The following is a 24,029-nucleotide window of genomic DNA, read 5'->3' as shown; positions in this document are numbered from 1 at the left end:
TGGGTTCTGACATGGTAGAAGTGATCCGAATAAAGGCTTTGGGTGTTATATTTTTCGCTGAGTGGAAGAAAAACGATTGTTTATGTGTCAAAATTACTTTTTTTTCGATTTAAATGAGGCTCAAACTGAGGTAAATAGAAACGATTGCATTCGATAGCCAAAAGATTATTCAGAGCCCGGAGTTTTCAGTGTCTCGCATTCCAATTTAAAACAAGTTTTTGGAACGTATTTCAGTATCTATGTGCTTGGTAGTGGGATCCCGTTAAAAAGCACATCTCCCCCCCCCCCCCCTTTCTGCTTTCCGCAGGGATCGCTCCCTACGCGACTCCCTTGTCCATTCGTTCCCCCCATCCCTTCCTACCGATCTCCCTCCTGGCACTTATCCTTGTAAGCGGAACAAGTGCTACACCTGCCCTTACACTTCCTCACCACCATTCAGGACCCCAGGCAGTCCTTCCAAGTGAGGCGACACTTCACCTGTGAGTCGGCTGGTGTGGTATACTGCGTCCGGTGCTCCCGGTGTGGTCTTTTATATATTGATGAGACCCGACGCAGACTGGGATACCTACGCTCGGTCTGCCAGAGAAAGCAGGATCTCCCAGTGGCCACACATTTTAATTCCACGTCCCATTCCCGTTCTGATATGTCTATCTACTGATATGCCTCCTCTATTGTCAAGATGAATCCAAACTCAGGTTGGAGGAACAACACCTTATATACCGGCTGGGTAGCCTCCAACCTGATGGCATGAACATTGATTTCTCTTAATGCCCCTCCTCCCCTTCTTACCCCATCCCTGACATATTCTGTCTCTCTGCCCATCACTCTGCCTGTTCTCCATCACCCTCTGATACTTCCCCCCCACCTCCCCCTTTCTTTCTCCCGAGGCCTCCCGTCCCATGATCCTTTCCCTTCTCCGGCTCTTTATCACTTTCGCCAATCACCTTTTCAGCTCTTAGCTTCATCCCACCCCCTCTGGTCTTCTATCATTTCTCATTTCCCCCTCTCCCCACTACTACTCTTACTATCTTTCCTTTTAGTTAGTCCTGACGAAGGGTCTCAGCCTGAAACGTCGACAGTGCTTCTCCTTATAGATGCTGCCTGGCCTGCTGTGTTCCACCAGCACTTTGTGTGTATTGTTTGAATTTCCAGCATCTACAGATTTCCTCGTGTTTGATTTTCAGCCATTTCTGCTTTTATTGGACTTGGCAATTGCTTTTTGGGAATGGTGCAGAAATGTTACAGTTTTCCATGTATACGGACTGCTTGCTGAGATGAGCATGATTTTTTTGAAGAGGTTACGAGGAAAGTTGACGAGGGTAAAGCAATAGATGTTGTCTATATGGACTTCAGTAAGGCCTTTGACAAGGTTCCGCACGGAAGTTTAGTTAGGAAGGTTCAATTGTTAGGTATTAATATTGAAGTAGTAAAATAGATTCAACATGGTAGAGGGGAACTTTAGTCCCAGTGTTTAGTCAACAGTGGCTAAATGGGAGATGCCAGAGAGTAGTGGTGGATAACTGTTTGTCAGGTTGGAGGCTGGTGACTAGTGGTGTGCCTCAGGGATCTGTACTGGGTCCAGTGTTGTTTGTCATATACATTAATGATCTGGATGATGGGGCAGTAAATTCGATTCGTAAGTATGCAGATGATACTAAGGTAGGTGGCGTTGTGGATAATAAAGTAGGTTTTCAAAATTTGCAGAGAGATTTAGGCCAGTTAGAAGAGTGGGCTGAACGATGGCAGATGGAGTTTAATGCTGATAAATGTGAGGTGCTACATTTTGGTAGGACTAATCAGAATAGGACATACATGGTAAATGGTAGGGCATTGAAGAATGCAGTAGAACAGAGTGATATAGGAATAATGGTGCATAGTTCCCTGAAGGTGGAATCTCATGTGGATAGGGTGGTGAAGAATGCTTTTGGTATGTTGGCCTTTATAAATCAGAGCATTGAGTATAGGAGTTGGGATGTAATGTTAAAATTGTACAAGGCATTGGTAAGGCCGAATTTGGAGTATTGTGTACAGTTCTGGTCACCGAATTATAGGAAAGATGTCAACAAAATAAAGACAGTACAGAGAAGATTTACTAGAATGTTACCTGGGTTTCAGCACCTAAGTTACAGGGAAAGATTGAACAAGTTAGGTCTTTATTCTTTGGAGCATAGAAGGTTGAGAGGGGACTTGATAGAGGTATTTAAAATTATAAGGGGGATAGATAGAGTTGACGTGGATAGGCTTTTTCCATTGAGAGTAGGGGAGATTCAAACAAGAAGACATGAGTTGAGAGTTAGGTGGCAAAAGTTTAAGGGTAATACGAGGGGGAATTTCTTTACTCAGAGAGTGGTAGCTGTGTGGAACAAGCTTCCAGTAGAAGTGGTAGAGGCAGGTTCGGTATTGTCATTTAAAGTAAAATTGGATAGGTATATGGACAGGAAAGGAATGGAGGGTTATGGGCTGAGTGCGGGTCAGTGGGACTCGGTGAGAGTAAGCGTTCGGCACGGACTAGAAGGGCCAAGATGGCCTGTTTCCCCCTGCTGTAATTGTTAGATAGATAGATAGATAGATAGATAGATACTTTATTCATCCCCATGGGGAAATTCAACTTTTTTCCAATGTCCCATACACTTGTTGTAGCAAAACTAATTACATACAATACTTAACTCAGTAAAAAATATGATATGCATCTAAATCACTATCTCAAAAAGCATTAATAATAGCTTTTAAAAAGTTCTTAAGTCCTGGCGGTAGAATTGTAAAGCCTAATGGCATTGGGGAGTATTGACCTCTTCATCCTGTCTGAGGAGCATTGTATCGATAGTAACCTGTCGCTGAAACTGCTTCTCTGTCTCTGGATGGTGCTATGTAGAGGATGTTCAGAGTTATCCATAATTGACCGTAGCCTACTCAGCGCCCTTCGCTCAGCTACCAATGTTAAACTCTCCAGTATTGTTATACGGTTATATGATTTGTAGAACTGATTTTCAAGTAGTCTAGCCTCACTGAGGGAAAACCGTAATTCTATAAATAATTTATTTTGTTTAAAGGCTGTCTTCTAGCTTTTAGTGCTTTCTGTAAATGGATCCCTTTAATCTATGCTCGTCCATGTTTCTAAATTTTTTCACCATAGTCTCCCCTCCTCCCCCCGTTAGGACATTGCTTCATTGTGCAAGAACACTTGAGGCTGCTATAGGCGTTGGTCATTAAGATTCATGTATCACAAGATCTGATATGGTATTTCTAAGTAGTCCTCCATCTGGGTTTTATTTTTTTAAGATGCCTTATTAAAGTGCTAACTTCTGGATTTATATGGTACCTTGTCTTATGATTTGGGCAACGTGCTTGTGACGTGCACTAACTGCTCTTATGAACATCCACCATGTGCTCTCACGTGACCCTGATGGGGGCAGGGGCTAAGCAGGTGCTACACCTTGCTCAAGGATGACTTGCAGGCTGGCAGAGGGAAGAGGTGCCTTACACTTCTTTTGGTACAGGTGTATCTTTACCTCAAATCTAGGTATGAAGAGTTCTAAAATAAAATTCATTATCACAGTTGTACAACTCATCAATGGCAATCAAGTTAACTACCTGAGTTAATTCTAGTTGCCTTTGTTTGTCCTATGTGTCTAAAAATCTTTAAATTTCAGAGTGTCATGTACAAACCCCATTTCCAGAAAAGTTGGGATATTTTCCAAAATGCAATAAAAACAAAAATCTGTGATATGTTAATTCACGTGAACCTTTATTTAACTGACAAAAGTACAAAGAAAAGATTTTCAATAGTTTTACTGACCAACTTAATTGTATTTTGTAAATAAACACAAATTTAGAATTTGATGGCTGCAACACACTCAACAAAAGTTGGGACAGAGGCATGTTTACCATTGTGTTACATCACCTTTCCTTTTAATAGCACTTTTTAATCATTTTGGGACTGAGGATACTAATTGTAATAGATTTGCAATTGGAAATTTTGTCCATTCTTGCTTGATACAAGACTTCAGCTGCTCAACAGTCCGTGGTCTCTGTTGTCTGATTCTCCTCTTCATGATGTGCCATACATTTTCAATAGGAGATAGATCTGGACTGGCAGCAGGCCAGTCAAGCACACACACTCTGTGTCTACAAAGCCACGCATTGTAACCCGTGCAGAATGTGGTCTGGCATTGTCCTGCTGAAATAAGCATGGACGTCCCGGGAAGAGACGTTGCCTAGATGGCAACATATGTCTCTCTAAAATCCTAATATACGCCTCAGAGTCAATGGTGCCTTAACATACATGCAGCTCACCTATGCCATGGGCACTGATGCACCCCCATACCATCACAGATGCTGGCTTTTGCACCTCTCGCTGATAACAATCAGGATGGTTGTTTTCATCTTTGGCACGGAGAACTCGACGCCCGTTTTTTCCGAAAACTAGCTGAAATGTGGGCTCATCTGACCACAGCACATGGTTCCACAGTCTTTTGGTCCATCTGAGATGAACTCAGGCCCAGAGAACTCGCCAGCGTTTCTGCATAGAGTTGATGTGTGGCTTCCTCCTTGCGTAATACAGTTTCAAGTTGCATTTCTGGATGCAGCGATGGACTATGTTAAGTGACAATGGTTTTCCGAAGTACTCCTGAGCCCAGGTGGCTATAATTGTCACAGTAGCATGACGGTTTCTTAGGCAGTGCCGCCTGAGGGCTCGAAGATCACGCGCATTCAACAGTGGTTTCCGACCTTGCCCTTTATGCACTGAGATGTCTCTGAATTTTATGAATCTTTTCACAATATTATATACTGTAGATGTTGAAAGACCTAAATTCTCTGCAATCTTGCATTGAAAAATGTTCCTTTTGAACTGACTAACAATTCTCTCACGAATTTTGGCACAAAGGGGTGAGCCACGACCCATCCTTGCTTGCAAAGACTGAGTCTTTGATGGATGTTACTTTTATACCCAGTCATGATACCTCACCTGCTACCAATTAGCCTGCTTAATGTGGAGTCTTCCAAACCGGTGTTACTTGAATATTCTGTGCACTTTTCAATCTTATTTTAACTCTGTCCCAACTTTTGTTGAGTGTGTTGCAGCCATCAAATTCTAAATTTGTGTATATTTACAAAATACAATTAAGTTGGTCAGTAAAACTATTGAAAATCTTTTCTTTGTACTTTTGTCAGTTAAATAAAGGTTCACGTGAATTAACATATCACAGATTTTTGTTTTTATTGCACTTTGGAAAATATCCCAACTTTTCTGGAAATGGGGTTTGTACATTATGTGATCACTTCAGTTTTGACTATTCAAGTTTTGTTTGCCACTATGTGGTAAATTCTGTTCTACTGATGCTAGGAAAGTGGTGGTAGTGTTTTTATATACAGGTAAAATCAGGGTGGTACAGATTTGAAGTGAATTAGATGTTCTTGAACTTGGTGCTGTGGGACTTCAGGCTTCTTTGCCTTCTGTTCAGTGGTAGCTGTGAAAAGATGCTGTTGCCCAGGCGGTGGAGATCTTTGATAGATTTTGGCTTCTTGAGACAGTACCTCATATAGTTAAAACCAATTGTGGGGAAGGATGTGCCCATCGTGTATTCCTGATGTTTTTTGTGTTCATGCTCATTCCAGCATGCTGTACCAGGTCATGATGTTTGTGACGTGCTAAACCTTCCTTAAGCTTCAAAAATAAGTAAGCAACACTGGCACACCTTTCCCAGTGATGACATCTGCAGTGGCTATGAATATCTATGTTACTATGAATAGATAATTTTGACCAGGGGTGCCCAAATTTTTGCATGCCATTGTAGATTCTTTTCAACATTGTAAGCAACTTTGTAGATGGCATTTGAGCTGTGCCCAACCACACAGTCATGGGTGTAGGGAGAGTAGAGCAGTGGACCAAGCACACATCTCTGAGGTGCGCCAGTGTTGATTGTCAGCGAGGTGAAGATGTTATTTCCGAGATTTAATCACATTTCAATAAGATCTGGGCAAAAAGTATTTGAAGTACCTTTTTCACCTGACAGGGGGTTGGAAGGAATATGGGATCAAAAGTAATATACTGTGGCTGGATATGACATGTTCCCAGAGATCTTGATGAATTTGTTAATTTTTCATTATGTGTGATAATGGAATAATTTTGCTTCGGGCCCTTTTCATTTTTTTGTTATTTTGAAACTGTAAAAGATGGAAATAAAAAAGTAATCTTAAACTATTAAAGAAATGTGTCATCTTTAACTTTATGCCTTTTTGAAATCAGATCATCTTTTACTCGCTTAGCTATTCACAGTAACAAAAATTTTCACTTGGGGTGCCCAAACATTTGCATGCCACTGTATGTGCTTGGTCCAGGGCAGGTCATTTGAAACATTAATTCCCAGGAATTTAAAGCTGCTGACTCTCCACCACCAACTCTCCCCCCTGTAAACTGGCATGTTTGCCCTCCTGCTTCCTGAAGTCAACAATCAATTCTTTGGTTTTATTGATGTCCTATTGAAATAAATGGGTTGGGCAGTACCTGTGTCCCCTTGTTTAAATGGAGAATTCTGGATACAGGCACAGAAAATTGTCCTACCATTGAATTCCAGGAGTTCTATATTGAGTACAACTGGCTTTCCAGTGACTGACAACTGACAGCAATCTCAGGACTTGCACGAGGTCTTGAATGGAAATGGTGAAGACACCCGCATAAAACCAATCAGAAATGCGCTTGCAGACAATAACAGTGAGATTAGAATTAAAATGTGCCATAAACTTGCTTTGACGTATGCCTGCATTTAGCTTGCCTTGAATTTCTTTCAGTGATCGAGAGCTTTATCGAATGGGATTAAAAGGAACACATCATACCAATGACGATAATGGAGGTAAATCATTAAATATTTGATTTAAGAATAAAAGTTGCATGTAATTTCTCTAGTATTTTTTTTCCAGTAGTGTTTTTGGTGCCTTTTTCAAGTTACTTTTTAGGACTTCTGGAATGTTCTTTTTGTTAGCATGATGTTAAACAAAAGTTATCAGGCATAGAAACAGAAAATGCTGCCACATTCTGTGGAAAAAGAAACTCAAATGTTTCAGGTTTGAGATCCTCACTGAGGTTTATAAAATCATGAGGGATGTTTTTAGTCAGTAAAGGAGTCGAAAACTGAAGGTGTGTGTTGAAGATGAGAAAGGGACAATTTAAAGAGGAGCTAAGGGGCAAGTTTTTCCACACAGAGTTTGGTGAGTAAATCGAATGAGCTGCCAGAGGAAGTCGTAAAGGTTGGTCCAATTGTAATATTTAAAAGATGTTTGGACATGTTTATAGATAGGAAAGGATTTGGGGATAGGAGTCAAAAGCAGATATGGAACAAACTCCAGTAGACATCTTAGTTGGTATGGATCAGCTGGGCTGAAGAGCCTATTTTCATGCTGTACAAATCTAGCTATTAACTAACAGTTTTTAACTGTTATGATTAACAATATGAGATGGGTCATTTGCTTGCTTTTGGTGAAATTGTATCTTCACCTGATATTCAATTTTCATTGTTTTAATTTAGACTGCATAGAATCCAGGGAGTGCTTGGCTAATTGGATACACAGTAGGCTTGATTGCACAAAGCAGTGGGTGATGGTAGAAGGTTGTTTCTCAGACGAGAGTCCCGTGACTTGGGGGTCGTGCTGGGCCCATTGTTGGATGTCATCTATAGCAGTATTTTTGATAGGAATGTACAAGGCATGATTAGTAAGTTTGCATTCCAGTATAAGCACAAGGTTCACTAACAGTGGATTCAAAAGTTGGCAAATGGTAAAGAAGGCTTTTGGACAGTCGGACATTGAGTATTAAAGTTGGGAGGTCATGGTGCAGGTGTACAGGATGCTGGAGGGGACACACTTGTCTCCAATTTGGTTACCTTGCTATAGGAAACACGTTACTAAACTGGAAGAAGTGCAGAAACAATTTACAAGGATGTTGCAAGGACTTGAGGGGCTGAATTTAGGGAGAGGTTGGATAGGCCGGAACTTTATTCCTTTGAGCGTTGGAGACTAATTACGGGATTTTATTAGAGATAGTTAATTGGGACACATCAGGAACAGCACATTTTGGCCTAATTAAGCTGCTTTGCCTAATTAGTCCAAGTTTCATAGAAATAGTTAAAAAGGTAGAAAAAGACAAACTATTGTATAACTGAGTAACAAATTATGTATTTAAATGAGATACAGAACAAATCAAAACACTACCAAAACTACTACAGTACTATAAAACTGTGTATTTAGTTATAAGCATCAACAGAGGAATTCATACAGTGTAAGCTGCCATTTTGATTAACTGTAAATGAACAAAATCAGTGCAAGCAGAGGGCAATTTTTTTTTGGCTAGTGTCAAATCTTTTTGTGGCCCCTTGACTAGGGTCTGAATTTTTTTTAAGTCAAAATAAACAAAATGATCAAAAGTCACTGCTTTTTGAACGGATAACATAACACAAATACGACGGATGTTATTTAAAAACTGTTCACTCTAAGCACAGTGCAATGTCGAATGGTCACGTAAGTGCAAGTGACTATTGCTAGTAAGAAACTGTTTGACAACAATCTCCTGTCCCAGTTAAGCTTATAGTGTACCAAAAGAATGAAGGGAATTCTGACTATCCTGATTAGTCTTTGTTCTTTAAAAATTGTTCCAAAAACATGGCTGCCCCAAAGACCTATTGGCCCAATGAACTGGAATCCACTGTATATAAATAATGAGGAGCATAATCAGGGTGAATGCACTCTTTTTCTTTAAACCACACCCCCCTCCCCCCCCAAGTCAGGGTACAAAGAACTAGAGGGCAAAGGTTTAACGTGAGTAGTGAAAATTTTAAGAGGAGCTTGAGGGGCAACTATATATGTATTTGAGCTACATGCCGGCGTTGATGGGGCATCTTGGTTGGCATGGACTATGCATGTGTGTGACTATAGCTCTATTTGCCCTTTTAAAGTTTAAAATGAGCTGGTGATCTGATTTAGAAATTGGCAGTAAAAAAACTAGTAAAAGAATTGAAGGTAATGTTTTCCTACCCATAAGTTATCTGTGCATGTAAACTTCTGCACTTTGTCATTTATTATTAGTTCCTTTCAATGTTAGCCTGCCCAAATGGTTTCTCATAGATGGTAATCTCATAGTAAATTAAAACCATTGTCCCTTTCCTGCCCAGTTAGGGAAGCCAGTGATGACTTAATGTGCTCTGCAGCTTTCTGACTCTCAACCACATGCTGAAGTTCTAGTTCATAAAGGCTTTTTTAATTATTATTCAAATGAAATAAAATTTGCGCTCACTTGCTGATTAATTCTAGCATTTTCTGTTTTTATTTCTGATTTCCAGCATCTGCAATCTTTTTGTTTGTTTTGATCATGACTCTTGCATTAACTGATTTTAAAACAAGAGTTATAGCACTGGGCACAACAGAACTAATTTATACACAGCATTCCATTGATTGTTACCCTTGGCTTCCTTCCAGTGTGCAAACTTTGGATTCAGTTTATCATTTTATCATGAGCATTTAATTTGATCTGCCAAATAAACCTTGTCAGATGCCTTGCCAAGTTCTATACTGAGATTATCAAAAACTTTAACCTTACTTTTATCTTTTGAAAGATTAATCAAATTACTTAGACAGTAATCTCTCCATACTGTGCCATGGTAGTCATCTTGTACCATCTCTAGGATGCTTCCAGTAGTACCCCAACTGTCTTTAAATTGTTAGACAATAGATCTGTATAAGTGGCTTGATGAATTTGGGACCACATTTATAACCCTTTTTATTTTATATTTTTTTCTCTTTCTGTTACAAAAAGCTTTTGAGGGTTACTGAAAATACTGATGTCAAACCCTTTTTAAGGAAAAAAGAAAAAGAGTATCCAAGTTTAGACTTTTTCCCCCTTAATAAAAAGGAGGTGCCTCATATTGTGAACCTGCAAAGTCCTCATTTTACAGAGAGGACAGTCCATGCAAATGCCTCATTTGGGCAGTCCTGCCATTTTTCTTTCAGTGAATATATTTCCTCTGAATTTTTACCATTCTACTTGTGAGTGTTTCCAACTCTAGCAAGGCTGATTTTTCTTTTATCAGATGTTACGAAATCAATAAAAATAGGCCCAATTGCTAACGAGAGACTCTGCAGATGCTGGAAATCCAAGCAACACATACAAAGTGCTGGAGGAACTTAGCAGGCCAGGCAGCATCTATGGAAAAAGTACAGTTGATGTTTCGAGCCAATTGCTAATTTCTTGTCCCTTTTTATTCATGATCATGTTAGGTATACTTAATTGTGATTTTTACTTTCAATTAATCCTACCTGACATTATTTGACACAAAGTTTAAATCTGTCCCTTGTTGGTCTTGCTATATGCTGACTTTATCATTTCTTAAATAATACTCAATTGTTCTTTAAGGGTTTTTGCCTATTGGTTAAGCCCTCTGGAATGCCACTGTTATTATTTGTAACTATTGTTCCCAATCCTGAGGTATAATCCAAAAGGTGGAGTTTTAATTATTTGCAAACTGTCAATGACTTATTTGAAATGTTTTAAAAACATTTTTTTTCAAGCCACCTTTGTTTTAAACTTTTTATACATGCATCACTTCAATGAGTCTGCATGATTTTTAAAAAAAGTTGCTTTAGCCACCAATGAATACTCTGACATTACCACTTCAGCGCAATAAAACCCAACTGAAAATTTCCCATGTGTCTGAAATTACTTGTGTTCTGTCCACTTGCATGATCTCCAGCTTAGCACATATTCCTATTGGATTTTTCTTCTTAACACAGTCCTAGTGTGCTTATTTTGCTCACTTTGCACCCATTAATTGTCTTGTGGTAGTAAGGTATAAGATGGACAGATTTTTAGTCAATCTTCCTTATGTGATATCTTCAAAGCACCTGATGTTTTATAAAATTGATGAATATCTGCAGTCCCTATAATAAAAAGTTAATTAAATATACTGTGATTTTTGTTTGCATTAATTGGTTGATTTATTTTTGAACATCTAAAATGCTAATTCTCAGCCACTGACTTTGAGCCTCTGGTATTTGCAAAGCTGAAAATAAGCATACACACTTTGGAACACTGAATAGAAACTAATTATGTTTTTATTATTGCACTGTTTCAATATTTTATGGAATAATATGTAATAAATACATCTGTTAATTGATGTCTTTAGATTTTGTAGAAAAGTGTGAAGAAGAGTCACATATTGATGATGAATCCAATGTTAATGCCTCAGAGGTGCAAGAAGAAAACGAATTGGATAGTGAGTCAGAATTGATGGCAAATATGGGGCTGCCCTTGCAGTTCGGCAGTTCATCAAATCATTGGCAACCAATGGTAAGAAAAACTGCTTTATTCATGTCATAGGTTTGTATGAAAATGTTTGCAAGTGATAACAAAATTTTAGTTTTGAAGTACATTTATTATTTTGGTTTTTAATCTCAAATATTAAAATTATGGTGAAAGCTTACAGGCAGGTTTTAGGAATTTTATTTAGTAGCAAACTTTTCAGGTTATTTGATACATTATCTATCAGGCAAACTTGTGTAACCTGTCCTCAAACCTGTGGTTTACAAAATTTCTGCAAAAGAGCTTACCTTTAAGTAACTGAACAAGATAAGAGGGAGTGCAGCGTAGGTTCACAAGGTTAATTCCCGGAATGGCGGGACTGTCATATGTTGAAAGATTGGAGCGACTGGGCTTGTATACACTGGAATTTAGAAGGATGAGAGGGGATCTGATTGAAACATATAAGATTATTAAGGGATTGGAGACGCTGGAGGCAGGAAGCATGTTCCCGCTGATGGGTGAGCCCAGAACTAGAGGCCACAGTTTAAGAATAAGGGGTAGGCCATTTAGAACAGAGATGTGGAAAAACTTTTTCACCCAGAGAGTGGTGGATATGTGGAATGCTCTGCCCCAGAAGGCAGTGGAGGCCAAGTCTCTGGATGCATTCAAGAGAGAGTTAGATAGAGCTCTTATAGATAGCGGGGTCAAGGGATATGGGGAGAGGGCAGGAACAGGGTACTGATTGTGTATGATCAGCCATGATCACAGTGAATGGTGGTGCTGGCTAGAAGGGCCGAATGGCCTACTCCTGCACCTATTGTCTATTGTCTAATCAAACTGGCTTCTCTGGAAGTGTAATCAGTTTTGGCAGAACCTTATCTACCATTTCGAACACAGGCAAGAGAATAGCTCTATAACAAAAAAGACTTTACTTCATAATAACTTTGCACAAAGTATACAATATTAAGTTGCAGGTTTATATTCGTATATATTGTCACAAATCCACAATTTGTAACCTTTTATTTTCCAAGACTTGCAATGTTTCAAAGAAAAGATTCGAAAAGAAAAAGGTGAATCACAAAAATATTGAAGATCTGCCTACAGTTTGTAAGGAACTGCCAGACAATATTTTGAATCATGTTTCTGACATCACTAACTTGGAACTGATTGAAAAACGAAACAATTTTGAAATAGAATGTAATGACCCAAATAAATCATGTGCCGGAGCAACAGACTCAGAGCTAGAATCCAAAACAGACTGGGAAATGTATTGGAGACTGTATGGTGAAGGTATCGTTTGGGGAAATTGGCTGGGAAAACATTCTGATTGGTCAGAAGACACGCCTGCACCATGGAACTGTTCCAATACGAAAGATGAATGGCAAGAGTTTTACACTGAACAATATTGGTTATATTATGAACAGTTTAATTACTGGAGAGCTCAAGGATGGTCTGTAGATCTAACCAAAGATTCTGACTGTGGAAAGGATTCATCCTGTACAAATACATGTGATTCAGAAGAATTTCTTGACAATGCTGATTGTGAAAACATAAATAACGTACTGCCAATGGAGTCCATCATTGAATTAAATGGAAAAAGCACACTTGAGTGTAATGAAGTTGGTTGTAAAGAGGTTGTCAATTTGATAAATAATATAAAGCTCAGTCCAGGAAGTGAGGTTGAGCAGTTCACAGATGGGGAAAACAATATCTGCAACTGTCCTGTTGATGCTGCAGATTGTGAGTGTGCTTCCGAGGAGAAAGATCAACCTGCAGAGGGAAGTAACGGCAAGACAGGTGCAGCAAGTGGAAGAGACTCCACATTTCAGTCAGGTAAACATTTTTCACCTTTTTTCCAGAACTGTGACCAGTTAATTTAGAAATCCTCTCTAATAACTGGGTATAAATAAAACACATACTGTAAATTCCGGTGTATAAGCCAACCCCCCATTTTCAAGGTTAAAAAAGTGACTTTTTCATGTTACCTTTGTATAAGCCGACCCCTTTTGTAGAGGTTTTTGATTTAATCAGAAAAGATTACAAGATCTTACATGACGGTACTCAGCTTTGCCGGATTCAGAACCTGGAAATTTTGTGAACCAGTGCCTGCTAAGAAAATAGACCTACACATTGTAGAGCGTTATAAGCGAAATCTTAATAAATAAATCAGGGAGGGAAGTTTTGGATTAGGTTCCCAATGGTAAAGAATCCTCTGAAATGTAACCCCCATGAAACCATTCAGTGCTGGTCGTAATCTCGTTAAAACATAACTTGGTGGTGGGATCAGTACGTGTACTCAGTATTGAGTTTGCGACCACCATGTACAAAAGATGAAAATGAATGTGATATGATGCTGGCTTCAAGCTGAAGGTTGTTGATTTTACTAAAGGAACGAATAATTCAGCAGGTGCTAAGAAGTTTAGTGTAAACGAGAAACAAGTGAGATAGTGGAGAAAGGCAGACGGCATGCTGAGGGTAATGCCAAAGACGAAATGTGCAAACCGTGGGAAAACATGCCAGTGGCCAGAACTGGAAGAAAAAGTTTTAGAGTGGGTGAATCACCAGCGATTGTCTGGATACATTGTTACCAGAGAAATGATTCGAGTTCAAGCATTGAAATTGGCCAAAAAACACAATGAGGTTAGCGAAAATTTCAAAGCTACGCGAAGTTGGTGCACCCGATTTATGAATAGACGTAATCTTGTGTTGAGACAAAAAACAAAGATTGCTTAGAAGTTGCCGAGTGACCTTGAGAATAAGACTACGGCCTTCCAATCGTTTGTAATCAAGCATCGAAAGGCACATTCTTACCTGCTCTCACTGATTGGTAACATGGACAAGACACGATTTTGATCTTGCTGGTAACCACGCTGTCAATCAGAAGGGGGAGAAAACAGTCCTTGTCAAAACAACTGGACACAAGAAGCAACATTTTACTGTCGTGGTAATGTGTATGGCTAATGGGACCAAACTACCACTGATGATGATTTTTAAGAGGAAAACATTCCCAAAGAAAGAAAAATTCCTGCATGGTGGTGTTGTTTACGTTCAAGAATGCCGCTGGATGGACGAAGCGGGTTGCTTGAAGTGGGTTAAAGAGGTGTGGCTTCAACATCAGGAAGGAAAAGTTGTTACTTGTCTGGGACTTGTTCAAAGCGCACTTGTCAGGTGAGACAAAAGCAGCATTGAAAGCTGAAAATACGGACATTGCAGTCATCCCCGGTGGTTTGACGTCCATGCTCCAGCCACTAGATGTGAGTTTAAACAAACCATTCAAAGAATTCATGCGTCGACAGTGGAACAAATGGATGATGGCTGGAAATCACTCATTCACTCCAGCGACATCAGTGTGTACAAGTAAATTGAGAAACAGAATGTGTTTTGAAGATTTTTTTGTGTAGATTTCATACGCGTTTGTATTTGAGTCAAAATCAGCCAATAAATAGGACCTGTCGTCCGTGTATTCGTTTTTCCAAAGTTGATACCCTCTGTCTAAGCCGACCCCTTAATTTTAGGACCAAAATTTAGGGCCAAATTCTTGGCTTATACACTGGAATTTACGGTACATGCTTTTTAAAAAAAATAGTTTAGACAAACATCTTTTGCACTAAATTATGTCATACCTAACCCCTATAAATCACTGATTTGCTGAATGTAAAGCATCTCGTGCCTGCCATTTGAACTTCATATATACTGTATGTTGTTCTGGTTCTGTTGTGCATGTGTTTCTTTCACAGAATAAAAATTGTGATAGTAAACTGATATACAGTACTGCAGAAAGTCTTGGGCACCCTAGATATTTTTGTATAAATTGTGTTTTAGGTGTTTTTTTTTGTCTTCTGCATTTGTGTGTCACTAGAACAGAGCAAGTTTTAGATTTCCATAAGTTTTCCAAAGAAATAATCATTACAGAGAAAATACATTTTGTTAAATAAAGTAACATTTTAAGTAATAGACCAGTTCTCAAATAAAAACTTGATTACTTTGTAGGCATATAACCCAGTGCGTGATTAAACACAGGCAACAAACAGGTGCTAATGATCAACGACATTGAGTTGAATGAACTAAACAAACAAGAAAAGGTGTAGAAGGAATCAAACTAGCCATGGGACTAAAAGGCGAGGATGTGGTAGATGTGATATTTAACCTTCAAATCATCTATTCGTACATCACCGCAAGAGTGAGCATAGCAACAAGACACAAGATGGTCATTCTGCATCAGCAAGGTTTCCCAAGCAGACACTTTGGGGTAGATGGGCATTAAGATCCAAACTGGCAGCATGTTCAGACGCAGTGACCACTTCGTTTCGGGGTGTAATAGCTTGTCCGTGACCTGTACGTCATTGTTATGATTGTAAAACACTGTTGGCTATTAAATATACTGAGCACAGCAATTCCACCGTGCTAGTGAACTGCCGGACTACAGAGGAGCCCTGCAGCTTGGGTTTAATGTGTACACCACTGCCTGCTTCAGACCTCTGAGTGATGCTGAAAGAAGAGGTGCAATGGAAACAAAAAGGGAACACTCTGGAATCCCTTCAGACCAGCTCGCCCCTCTTTCTTATTGGCAAACCTCTGCTCACTTGAAAATAATCCAGGCTACATGTGCTTGAGACTAAACCGGCGAGACAAAAACTGTGCACTCGCCTTCACAGAATCATGGCTTCATGAATCCATCCCCGATACGGCCATCCAGCTGGAGGGATTCAGCATGGTTCGGGCTAACAGCAATCCAGCGATCTCAGGCAAGGCTTGCGGTAGCAGTATCTGTATTTACATAAATAAGAACTGGTGTACAGACAATTATGTGGTAGCATCCCGTTGTTCATTAATGGTTGAGTTTATTTTGTGAAGTGCAGACAGGTTTATATAGCGAGGGAGTTCACTACAGTTGTGTTGGTAGCTGTGTGTACCCCTCCCACATCCCAGCTAATGCCAATGGGGTACTGTATGAGCTCTGCAATGCCATCAGTTACTTTCAAAGCAAACACCCTGATGGTATCTTCATTATCACAGGTGATTTTAACCATGCAAACCTAAAGACAGTCCTGCCTAAATTGCACCAGCATGTTGATTTGCTACCAGAGATGTAGAGCTGGTTTACACTAAAATATCAGGTTCCTATAAAGCACTCCCTCGACCCTACATTGGACTATCAGATCACTTAGCTGTAATGTTAATTCCAGCATACAAACCAGTGATCACACAGGTCAAGCCAGTTCTAAATGTGGTGAAACCTGGTCTGAGGGTGCAGTCTCTGCACTGCAGGACTGCTTTGATTATACGAAATGGAGAATGTTCAGGGAGGCTGCTACCTATGGCGACCATATTAACATCAAGGAATGTGTCAATTCTGTGACCAGCTACACAGGGAACTAAAATATCAGGGGAGTTTACCATCACGAAGCACATCTGGGTGAGTAGAAATCAGAAGCCCTGGTTTACTGCAGAGGTCCGTGCCAGGCTGAGGGATCGTGATGCTGCTTTTAGGTCGGAAGATGTGACAGCTCTCAGGGAAGCAAGAACTGTGCTTTCCCATTTCATCAGTAAGGTGAAATGGGATCATTCTCAGAGAACTTAGTCACTTCTGTGATACCAGAGACACGAGGCACAAGATAAAGCAAAAGAAATAGCATACAAAAAGCAAAAATTAGTGGCAAGACAGAGGATTGGGAAGTTTTTTTAAAAAACTTTGACCCCTCTCTGGGTCTCAACACCTCCCTCTGCAACTTCTCTCATCTGATAACACGGAACTCAGGCATTCCCCAAGCTTGTGTGCTCAGCCTGTTGCTGTGTCTACTGCTGATGCATGACAGTCGCAGGATCCAGCTCAAACCTTGTCATCGAGTTTGCGGATGACACAACAGTGGTTGGCCTTATCAAGAACAATGAAGAGACAGATTATAGAGAGGAAATGAAGTGGCTGGTGTAAAGAACAAGCTAAGCTTTAACGTGGGGAAGACAAAGGAAATCATTGTGGACTTCAGGAAGTTGCTAAGAAGTGCCACCATTTCCTAAGAAGATCGGGGACATTTATCAGCAACGCTGCATACGCAGGGCCCTCAGTATTGTTAAGGATCCCACTCATTCATCCAGCTTCATCTTTGACTTTCTACCATCAGGCAGGAGACTGCGATGCATTAATAACAAGAATGGCCGGAGTGAGAAACGGTTTCTTTCCTCAAGCCATTAAGCTTCTCAACTCCCGCCTGCATCATATTCAAAGTGTCATTGACTAATCTATTCTGTACCTTGCAATATTTCATATTAATGCACCCTAGCTTGTTGTTTATGTGATTCTTCTGTAGATTTTACCCTTGCCTGCATAAGTTATCATGTCTTATGTACTTCACACCCTGATTCGACGAAACATTGTCTCATTTCTATATGCATTATATGATTATATACATGTATGTAGTTAAATGATATTAGACTTAATTTGAAGAGGTGCTGTCCAAGGTCTTGAAGAAGCACAAAGAAATGCAGTAGTCAGCCCTGGAAAATGAGTGCAACAGATGAGAGATACATTAAACTGATGTCCCTTCTAAATCGGAAGAAGCCCAGGTCTGCTATCAGCTCTGAATTCACAGAAACCATCAGAGCCCAAGTACACCCCCTACAGTCCAGAGAAATCTGGTCAGAAGTGGTCTTCGTGGATCAGTTGCTGCCAAAAAGCCATTCATCCCAAGTAGAACTAAAGCAAGGAGACTTGCTACACACAAAAACACAAGGATTGAGGCGCTGAACAATGGCATCAGGTGCTCTGGGCTGACAAGTCAAAATTTGTAATTTTTGCCTCAAACAGGAGGCAGTTTGTCCATAGAAGTGCTACATGGATGAATGTCTGCAGCAAGCAATGAAGCACAGTAGAGGTTCCTTGTAAGTTCAGGGTGCCATTTCTGCAAATGAAGTTGGTGATCTGGTTACAATTAATAAATCCTTGATGCTGAAAAGTACAAGCAGATTCTTATCCATCACACAATAAATACCATCAGGGATGTGTCTGATCAGACCCAACTTTATTCTGCAGCAGAACAATGACCTCAAACACACAGCCTTGGTCAATGAACTTCTTTCAGTAAAAAGGACAAGGAGTTCTGCAAGGTTTGGCCTTCACAGAGCCATGATCTCAAAATCATCAAGATTGGCTATGATTACCTGGAGAGACAGAAGTAAACAGCAGTATACTGTGGTAAATTCTCCAAGATGCTTGGAACATCTTGGAACAACTTTCCAGCTGATTTTCTTAAAAAGCTTCATGACAGTGTATCTAAGATAAGTTACAGTTTTAAAGACAAACAGTGGTCACACCAGATAATTGATTTTATTTATTTTACTGTTGACTGCTCTTTATAATTGTTTAATATTTAGGAGCTTCTCATTTCATTATTTTTGAAAGCATCTTTACAGCAGTTTTTTTTCCACATCTGCCTAAGACTTCTGCACTGTAGTTACTCGGTTAAAAAGGAGTCCAGCTAAGTTTGTTGGACTGGACTCATTTGAGCTAAGTAATTGTTTAGTTTTACTATCGGTGAATAACAAAACCATAGAACTGATTTCTGTGCTTCATTGTTAAATGATATCATTTTACGGATTGCAAGAAAGGGAGTTTGTTAAATGCCTCTGAGGTGTTTCTTTTTGAGAATCTTGTGGTTGTGCCTTCTCTGGAAAAAGGCTATCTTAGATTGGGTGTTGTGTAATAACCCAGATCTTATTGGGGAGCTTAATGTAAAGGAATCCTTAGTAGGCAGTGATCATAATATAATTAAATTCATACTGCAGTTTGAGAAGGAGAAGCATAAGTCACATGTATTTGTATCGCAATGGAATAAAGGGAATTACAGAGGCATGAGAAAGGAGCTTGCCCAGGTAGATTGGAGGTGGGATGATGGCAGAATAGAGGTGGCTGAAGTTTCTGGGAATAGTTCATATGTCCCCCAGAAGAAGTTGTTCTCAAATGGCAGGCATAGGCAACCATAGATGACAAGGGGAGTTAAGAACTGCATAAAAGTAGAATTGATTGGGAAGCTTTTAAAATCCAATAAAAGGCAACTAAAAAGGGAAAAGATGAAATATAAGGGTAGACTAGTCAATAATATAAAGCAGGATATTAAGAAGATTTTTCTGTATATAAAGAGTAAAAAGGAGGTGAGAGTTGATATTAGACCACTAGAAAATGGGGCTGGTGAGGTAGTATTGCGGGACAAAGAAACGGCAGGTGAGTACTTTGCATCAGTCTTCACTGAGGAAGACACTAACAGTGTGCCAGAGATCTGTGAGTGTCAGGGAGCAGGAGCGACTGCCATTGCTATTACAAAGGAAAAAGTGCAAGGCAAACTGAAAGGTGGATAAGTCAACTGGACCAGATGGCAACAAATTCCACAGATTCACCACCCTCTGGCTAAAAAATTTCTTTGCATCTCTGTTCTGAATGGGCGCTCTTCAATCCTTAAGTCATGTCCTCTCGTACTAGACTCCCCCACCATGGGAAACAACTTTGCCGCATCCACTCTGTCCATGCCTTTAAACATTCGAAATGTTTCTATAAGGTCCCCCCTCATTCTGCTAAACTCCAAGGAGTACAGTCCAAGAGCAGTCAAATGTTCCTCATATGTTAACCCTCTCATTCCCAGAATCATTCTAGTGAATCTTCTCCAAACCCTCTCCAACATCAGCACATCATTTCTTGAATAAGGAGCCCAAAATTGCACACAGTACCCCAAGTGAGGTCTTACCAGTGCCTTGAGCCTCAACATCACATCCCTGCTCTTATATTCTATTCCTCTAGAAATGAATGCCAACATTGCATTCACCTTCACCACCGACTCAACCTGGAGATTAACCTTAAGGGTATCCTGCTTGAGGACTCCCAAGTCCCATTGCACCTCAGAACTTTGAATTCTCTCCCTATTTAAAAAATAGTCTACCCATTTATTTCTTCTACCAAAGTGCATGACCGTACACTTTCCAACATTGTAATTCATTTGCCACTTCTTTGCCCATTCTCCCAATCTATCCAAGTCTCTCTGCAGACTCTGTTTCCTCAGCACTACCAACCCCTCCACCTATCTTTGTATCATCAGCAAACTTAGCCACAAAGACATCTATTTCATAATCCAAATCGTTGATAGACAACGTAAAAAGAAGTGGCCCCAACATAGACCCCTGTGGAACACCACTGGTAACCGGCAGCCAACCAGAATGGGATCCCTTTATTCCCACTCTGTTTCCTGCCAATCAGCCAATGCTCTAATGTATGTAACTTTCCCGTAGTTCCATGGGCTCTTGTTTAGCAGCCTTATGTGCGGCACCTTGTCAAAGGCCTTCTGAAAATCCAAATACACAACATCCACTGCATCTCCCTTGTCTAGCCTACTTGTAGTTTCTTCAAAAAATTGCACTAGGTTTGTCAGGCAGGATTTTCCTTTAAGGAAACCATGCTGAGTTCGGCCTATCTTGTCATATGCCTCCAGGTACTCCATAACCTCATCCTTGATAATAGACTCTAACAACTTCCCAACCACTGATGTCAAGCTAACAGGTCTATAATTTCCTTTTTGCTTCCTTGTCCCCTTCTTAAATAGTGGAGTGACACTTGCAATCTTCCAGTCCTCCGGAACCAGGCCAGAATCTATTGACTTTAGAAATATCATTGCTAATGCCTCCGCAATCTCCACAGCTACTTCCTTCAGAACATGAGGAGGCATTCCATCTGGTCCAGGAGATTTATCTACCCTTACACTATTCAGCTTCCTGAGTACTTTCTCTGTTGTAATTGTGACTGCGCACACTTCTCTTCCCTGACACCTTTGAGTGTCCGGTATACTGCTGATGTCTTCCTCAGTGATGACTGATGCAAATTACTGGTTCAGTTCCTCCACCATCTCCTTATCTCCCATTACAATTTCTCCAGCATCATTTTCTATCTGTCCTATATCTAACTCTCACCTGTCTTTTACTCTTTATGTACTTGAAAAAGCTTTTAGTATCCTCTGATATTATTTGCTAGGTTCCTTTCATAGCTCATCTTTTTCCTCTTAATGACCTTCTTAGTTTCCTTTTGTAAGCTTTTAAAAACTTCCCAATCCTGTCTTCCCACTAATTTTTGCTTCCTTGTATGCCCTGTTCTTTGCTTTTTAAAAATTTTTTTAAACATCTCTTTATTGTTTTTACGGAATAAAAAGAAAAAAACACTATACATCATAAGTTGAAAATAATATTGAAAAACAAAAGAGAGAAAAAAAATAAAAGACACAACCATCCCACCATGAAAAAAAAAGCAGTCAATTCAGTTCTTTACTTTCATGATCTTGAACATTATTCTCCAGGAACTTGTAGAAAATGTTCCATATGTCTCAAAATTTGTCAAGTTTGTTTTTTGTAATGTAGCTTATCTTTTCCAGAGCAAGGTAAGAAACTCATTCCTTTCAACCATTGTGAGAGTCCACTGGTTGATGGTTTCTTCCATGAATAGGCTATGCAGCGTTTAGCTTCCAAAAATCAAATGTTAAGCAGAGACCTTACATTTTGGAGGTTACAAAGTCATTTGGATAAATATTCAGTATACATAATTTAGGATTGAGTGGCACCTTTTTCCCAATAATCTGACTAATCAAATCCAGCACCCTTCTTCCAGAAACAGATTATCCAGGGGCAATCCCACATACAATGAAACAAAGACCCCTTTTGATGGTTACATTTAATGCAAGTTGGGGTTAAAATGATGCAATCTGACTGGAGTAATGTACTGTCTGGTTATCCATTTATATTGTAATAATTTAGAGTGAGTATTCACTGATTGGGTTTGAGCTAAGGAACAAGCTTCTGATCATTCTTTTTGAGATAGATTCTCATTCAAATCAATTCTCCATGCTTGAAGTATGTTGTTCGATAACTCTTTGCATTTGCTTGCAAATAAATTGTATAGTACAGAAACATGTCCCCTAGCTTCAGATAAGTTCAGAGTGATGTCTTCTAGGGCAGATAAAGGAGGGAGTTTCAAACTGTTGCCTTGCCTGGACATAATAAAACTTCGCAACTGAAGGTATTTTAAAAAAGTGTTTTGTTGGAATTCCATATGTGGCCTTGAGTTCTTCAAACGACATAAATGTATCGCCCTTATAAAGATCAGACACCTTTACTATGCCTCGGGTCGACCAAGTTTTAAAACCAGGGTCTGTTCTGCCGGGCCTAAAGCTATCATTACCAAAGATGGGGGTAAACTGGGATAACTAATGTCTCTCCCAAATATGCAACAGCATCATGCCAAATCATCATTGTATTTTTAAAAAAGGATTTTTAGTTTGTTTAATCAGTTTTTTCTTATCTGCTGAATACAAATAAAGATCTAGAGGGATATTGATCGACTGGGATTCCATTGAGCCCCAAGTAGGGGGGTGATCCTTAACAAAGTAGAACATTCCTGCTCTAATTTGGGCCGCCCAAAAATACCATATAAGATTTGGTAGCTGTAGGCCGCCTCTATAATACGGCAAATGTAATAGAGAAAGCCTGAGTCTTGGACGTCTATTATTCCAGATAAAGTTAGAAAAAACTTTCTTTAATAAATAAAAGAAAGATGGAGGAGAAAGTGGGATAGATTGAAAAAAGTACAGGAACTTAGGTAAAATTGACATTTTTGGAATGTTTATGCGTCCAATCAGAGAAATGGGCAATTTCGACCATCTGTTTATAAGTTAAATAACTGAGTCTGTGAGAGGATTATAATTAGTTGGGATAATTTCATCAATAGTAGGAGTGATTTTAACACCCAAATAAGTAAAACCCTGTACTGACACCATGAATGGAGTTTGAAATGAGGGATTGAGTCTCTCATCTTTAAACATGAATAATATTACAGATTTATTGTTGTTTATTTTGTAGCCTGCAAAAGTACCAAAAGTACTTATCAAGTCAGTTAAGGTAGGTAATGTTTGTTTCAAGTTAGAACAAAACAAAATTACATCATCCATGTACAGGGCTATGCGATGTTCTATATCTCCTATAGTTATTCCTCCTATTGTAGCCTCTTTTCGAATTGCCATAGCAAGCAGCTCAATGGCCAGGATAAACAGGAGGGGAGATGGGGACAGTCCTGTCTTGTTCCCCTTTGGAGTTTGAAAGGTGCTGAAAAAAGCCCATTAGTTAAAATTTCAGCCTGTGTGTTAGAATAAAGAAGCTGTATCCATTGTTGGCGTGTGGTCTAGTGAGCAAGGCATCAGAAGGTCACTGGTTCGAGCCTCAGCTGAGGCAGCGTGTTTGTGTCCTTGAGCAAGGCACTTAACAACACATTGCTCTGCGATGTCATCGGTGCCAAGCTGCATGGGTCCTAGTGCCCTTCCCTTGGACAACATCGGTGGCGTGGAGAGGGGAAGGCTTGCAGCTTGGGCAACTGCCAGTCTCCCATACAACCCTGCCCAGGCCTGCACCCTGGAAACTCCAGGCGCAGATCCATGGTCTCTCGAGACCAACAGATGCCACCATCCATCGTAAAAATTTCCCCCCTATACCAAATCTTTCTAAAACTTTAAACAAATATTGCCATTCCACTCTGTCAAAAGCTTTCTCGGGATCCAGTGACAGAATAGCACTATCAGAGCTTCCAGACTTTTTGTAGAGTACATCAAGCACTCTTCGGGTGTTGTGGAAACCCTGTCTTCCCTTAACAAAACCATTTTGGTCAGGGTGGACCATCTTTGGCAAGAGTGGCTCCAGCCTCCTAGCTAATACCTTACAAAGAATTTTG

General features: G+C 39.8%; 1 protein-coding gene across 2 annotated transcripts in view; it reads left to right on the top strand.

Annotated features, from left to right (window-relative positions):
* tgs1 (trimethylguanosine synthase 1) overlaps nt 1-24,029 on the top strand; it is a 56,797-nt gene that overhangs the window by 271 nt on the left and 32,497 nt on the right. For both annotated transcript variants that reach the window (XM_073042205.1, XM_073042195.1), the window contains exons 2-4: nt 6,790-6,851; nt 11,169-11,332; nt 12,316-13,117. In XM_073042205.1, coding sequence (XP_072898306.1) covers nt 6,790-6,851; nt 11,169-11,332; nt 12,316-13,117 — 1,028 coding nt within the window. The remainder of the gene's footprint in view (nt 1-6,789; nt 6,852-11,168; nt 11,333-12,315; nt 13,118-24,029) is intronic.

Source organism: Hemitrygon akajei, chromosome 1, assembly GCF_048418815.1.
Source record: "Hemitrygon akajei chromosome 1, sHemAka1.3, whole genome shotgun sequence".
NCBI lineage: Eukaryota > Metazoa > Chordata > Chondrichthyes > Myliobatiformes > Dasyatidae > Hemitrygon > Hemitrygon akajei.
This window is presented reverse-complemented; position numbering and strand designations above follow the sequence as displayed.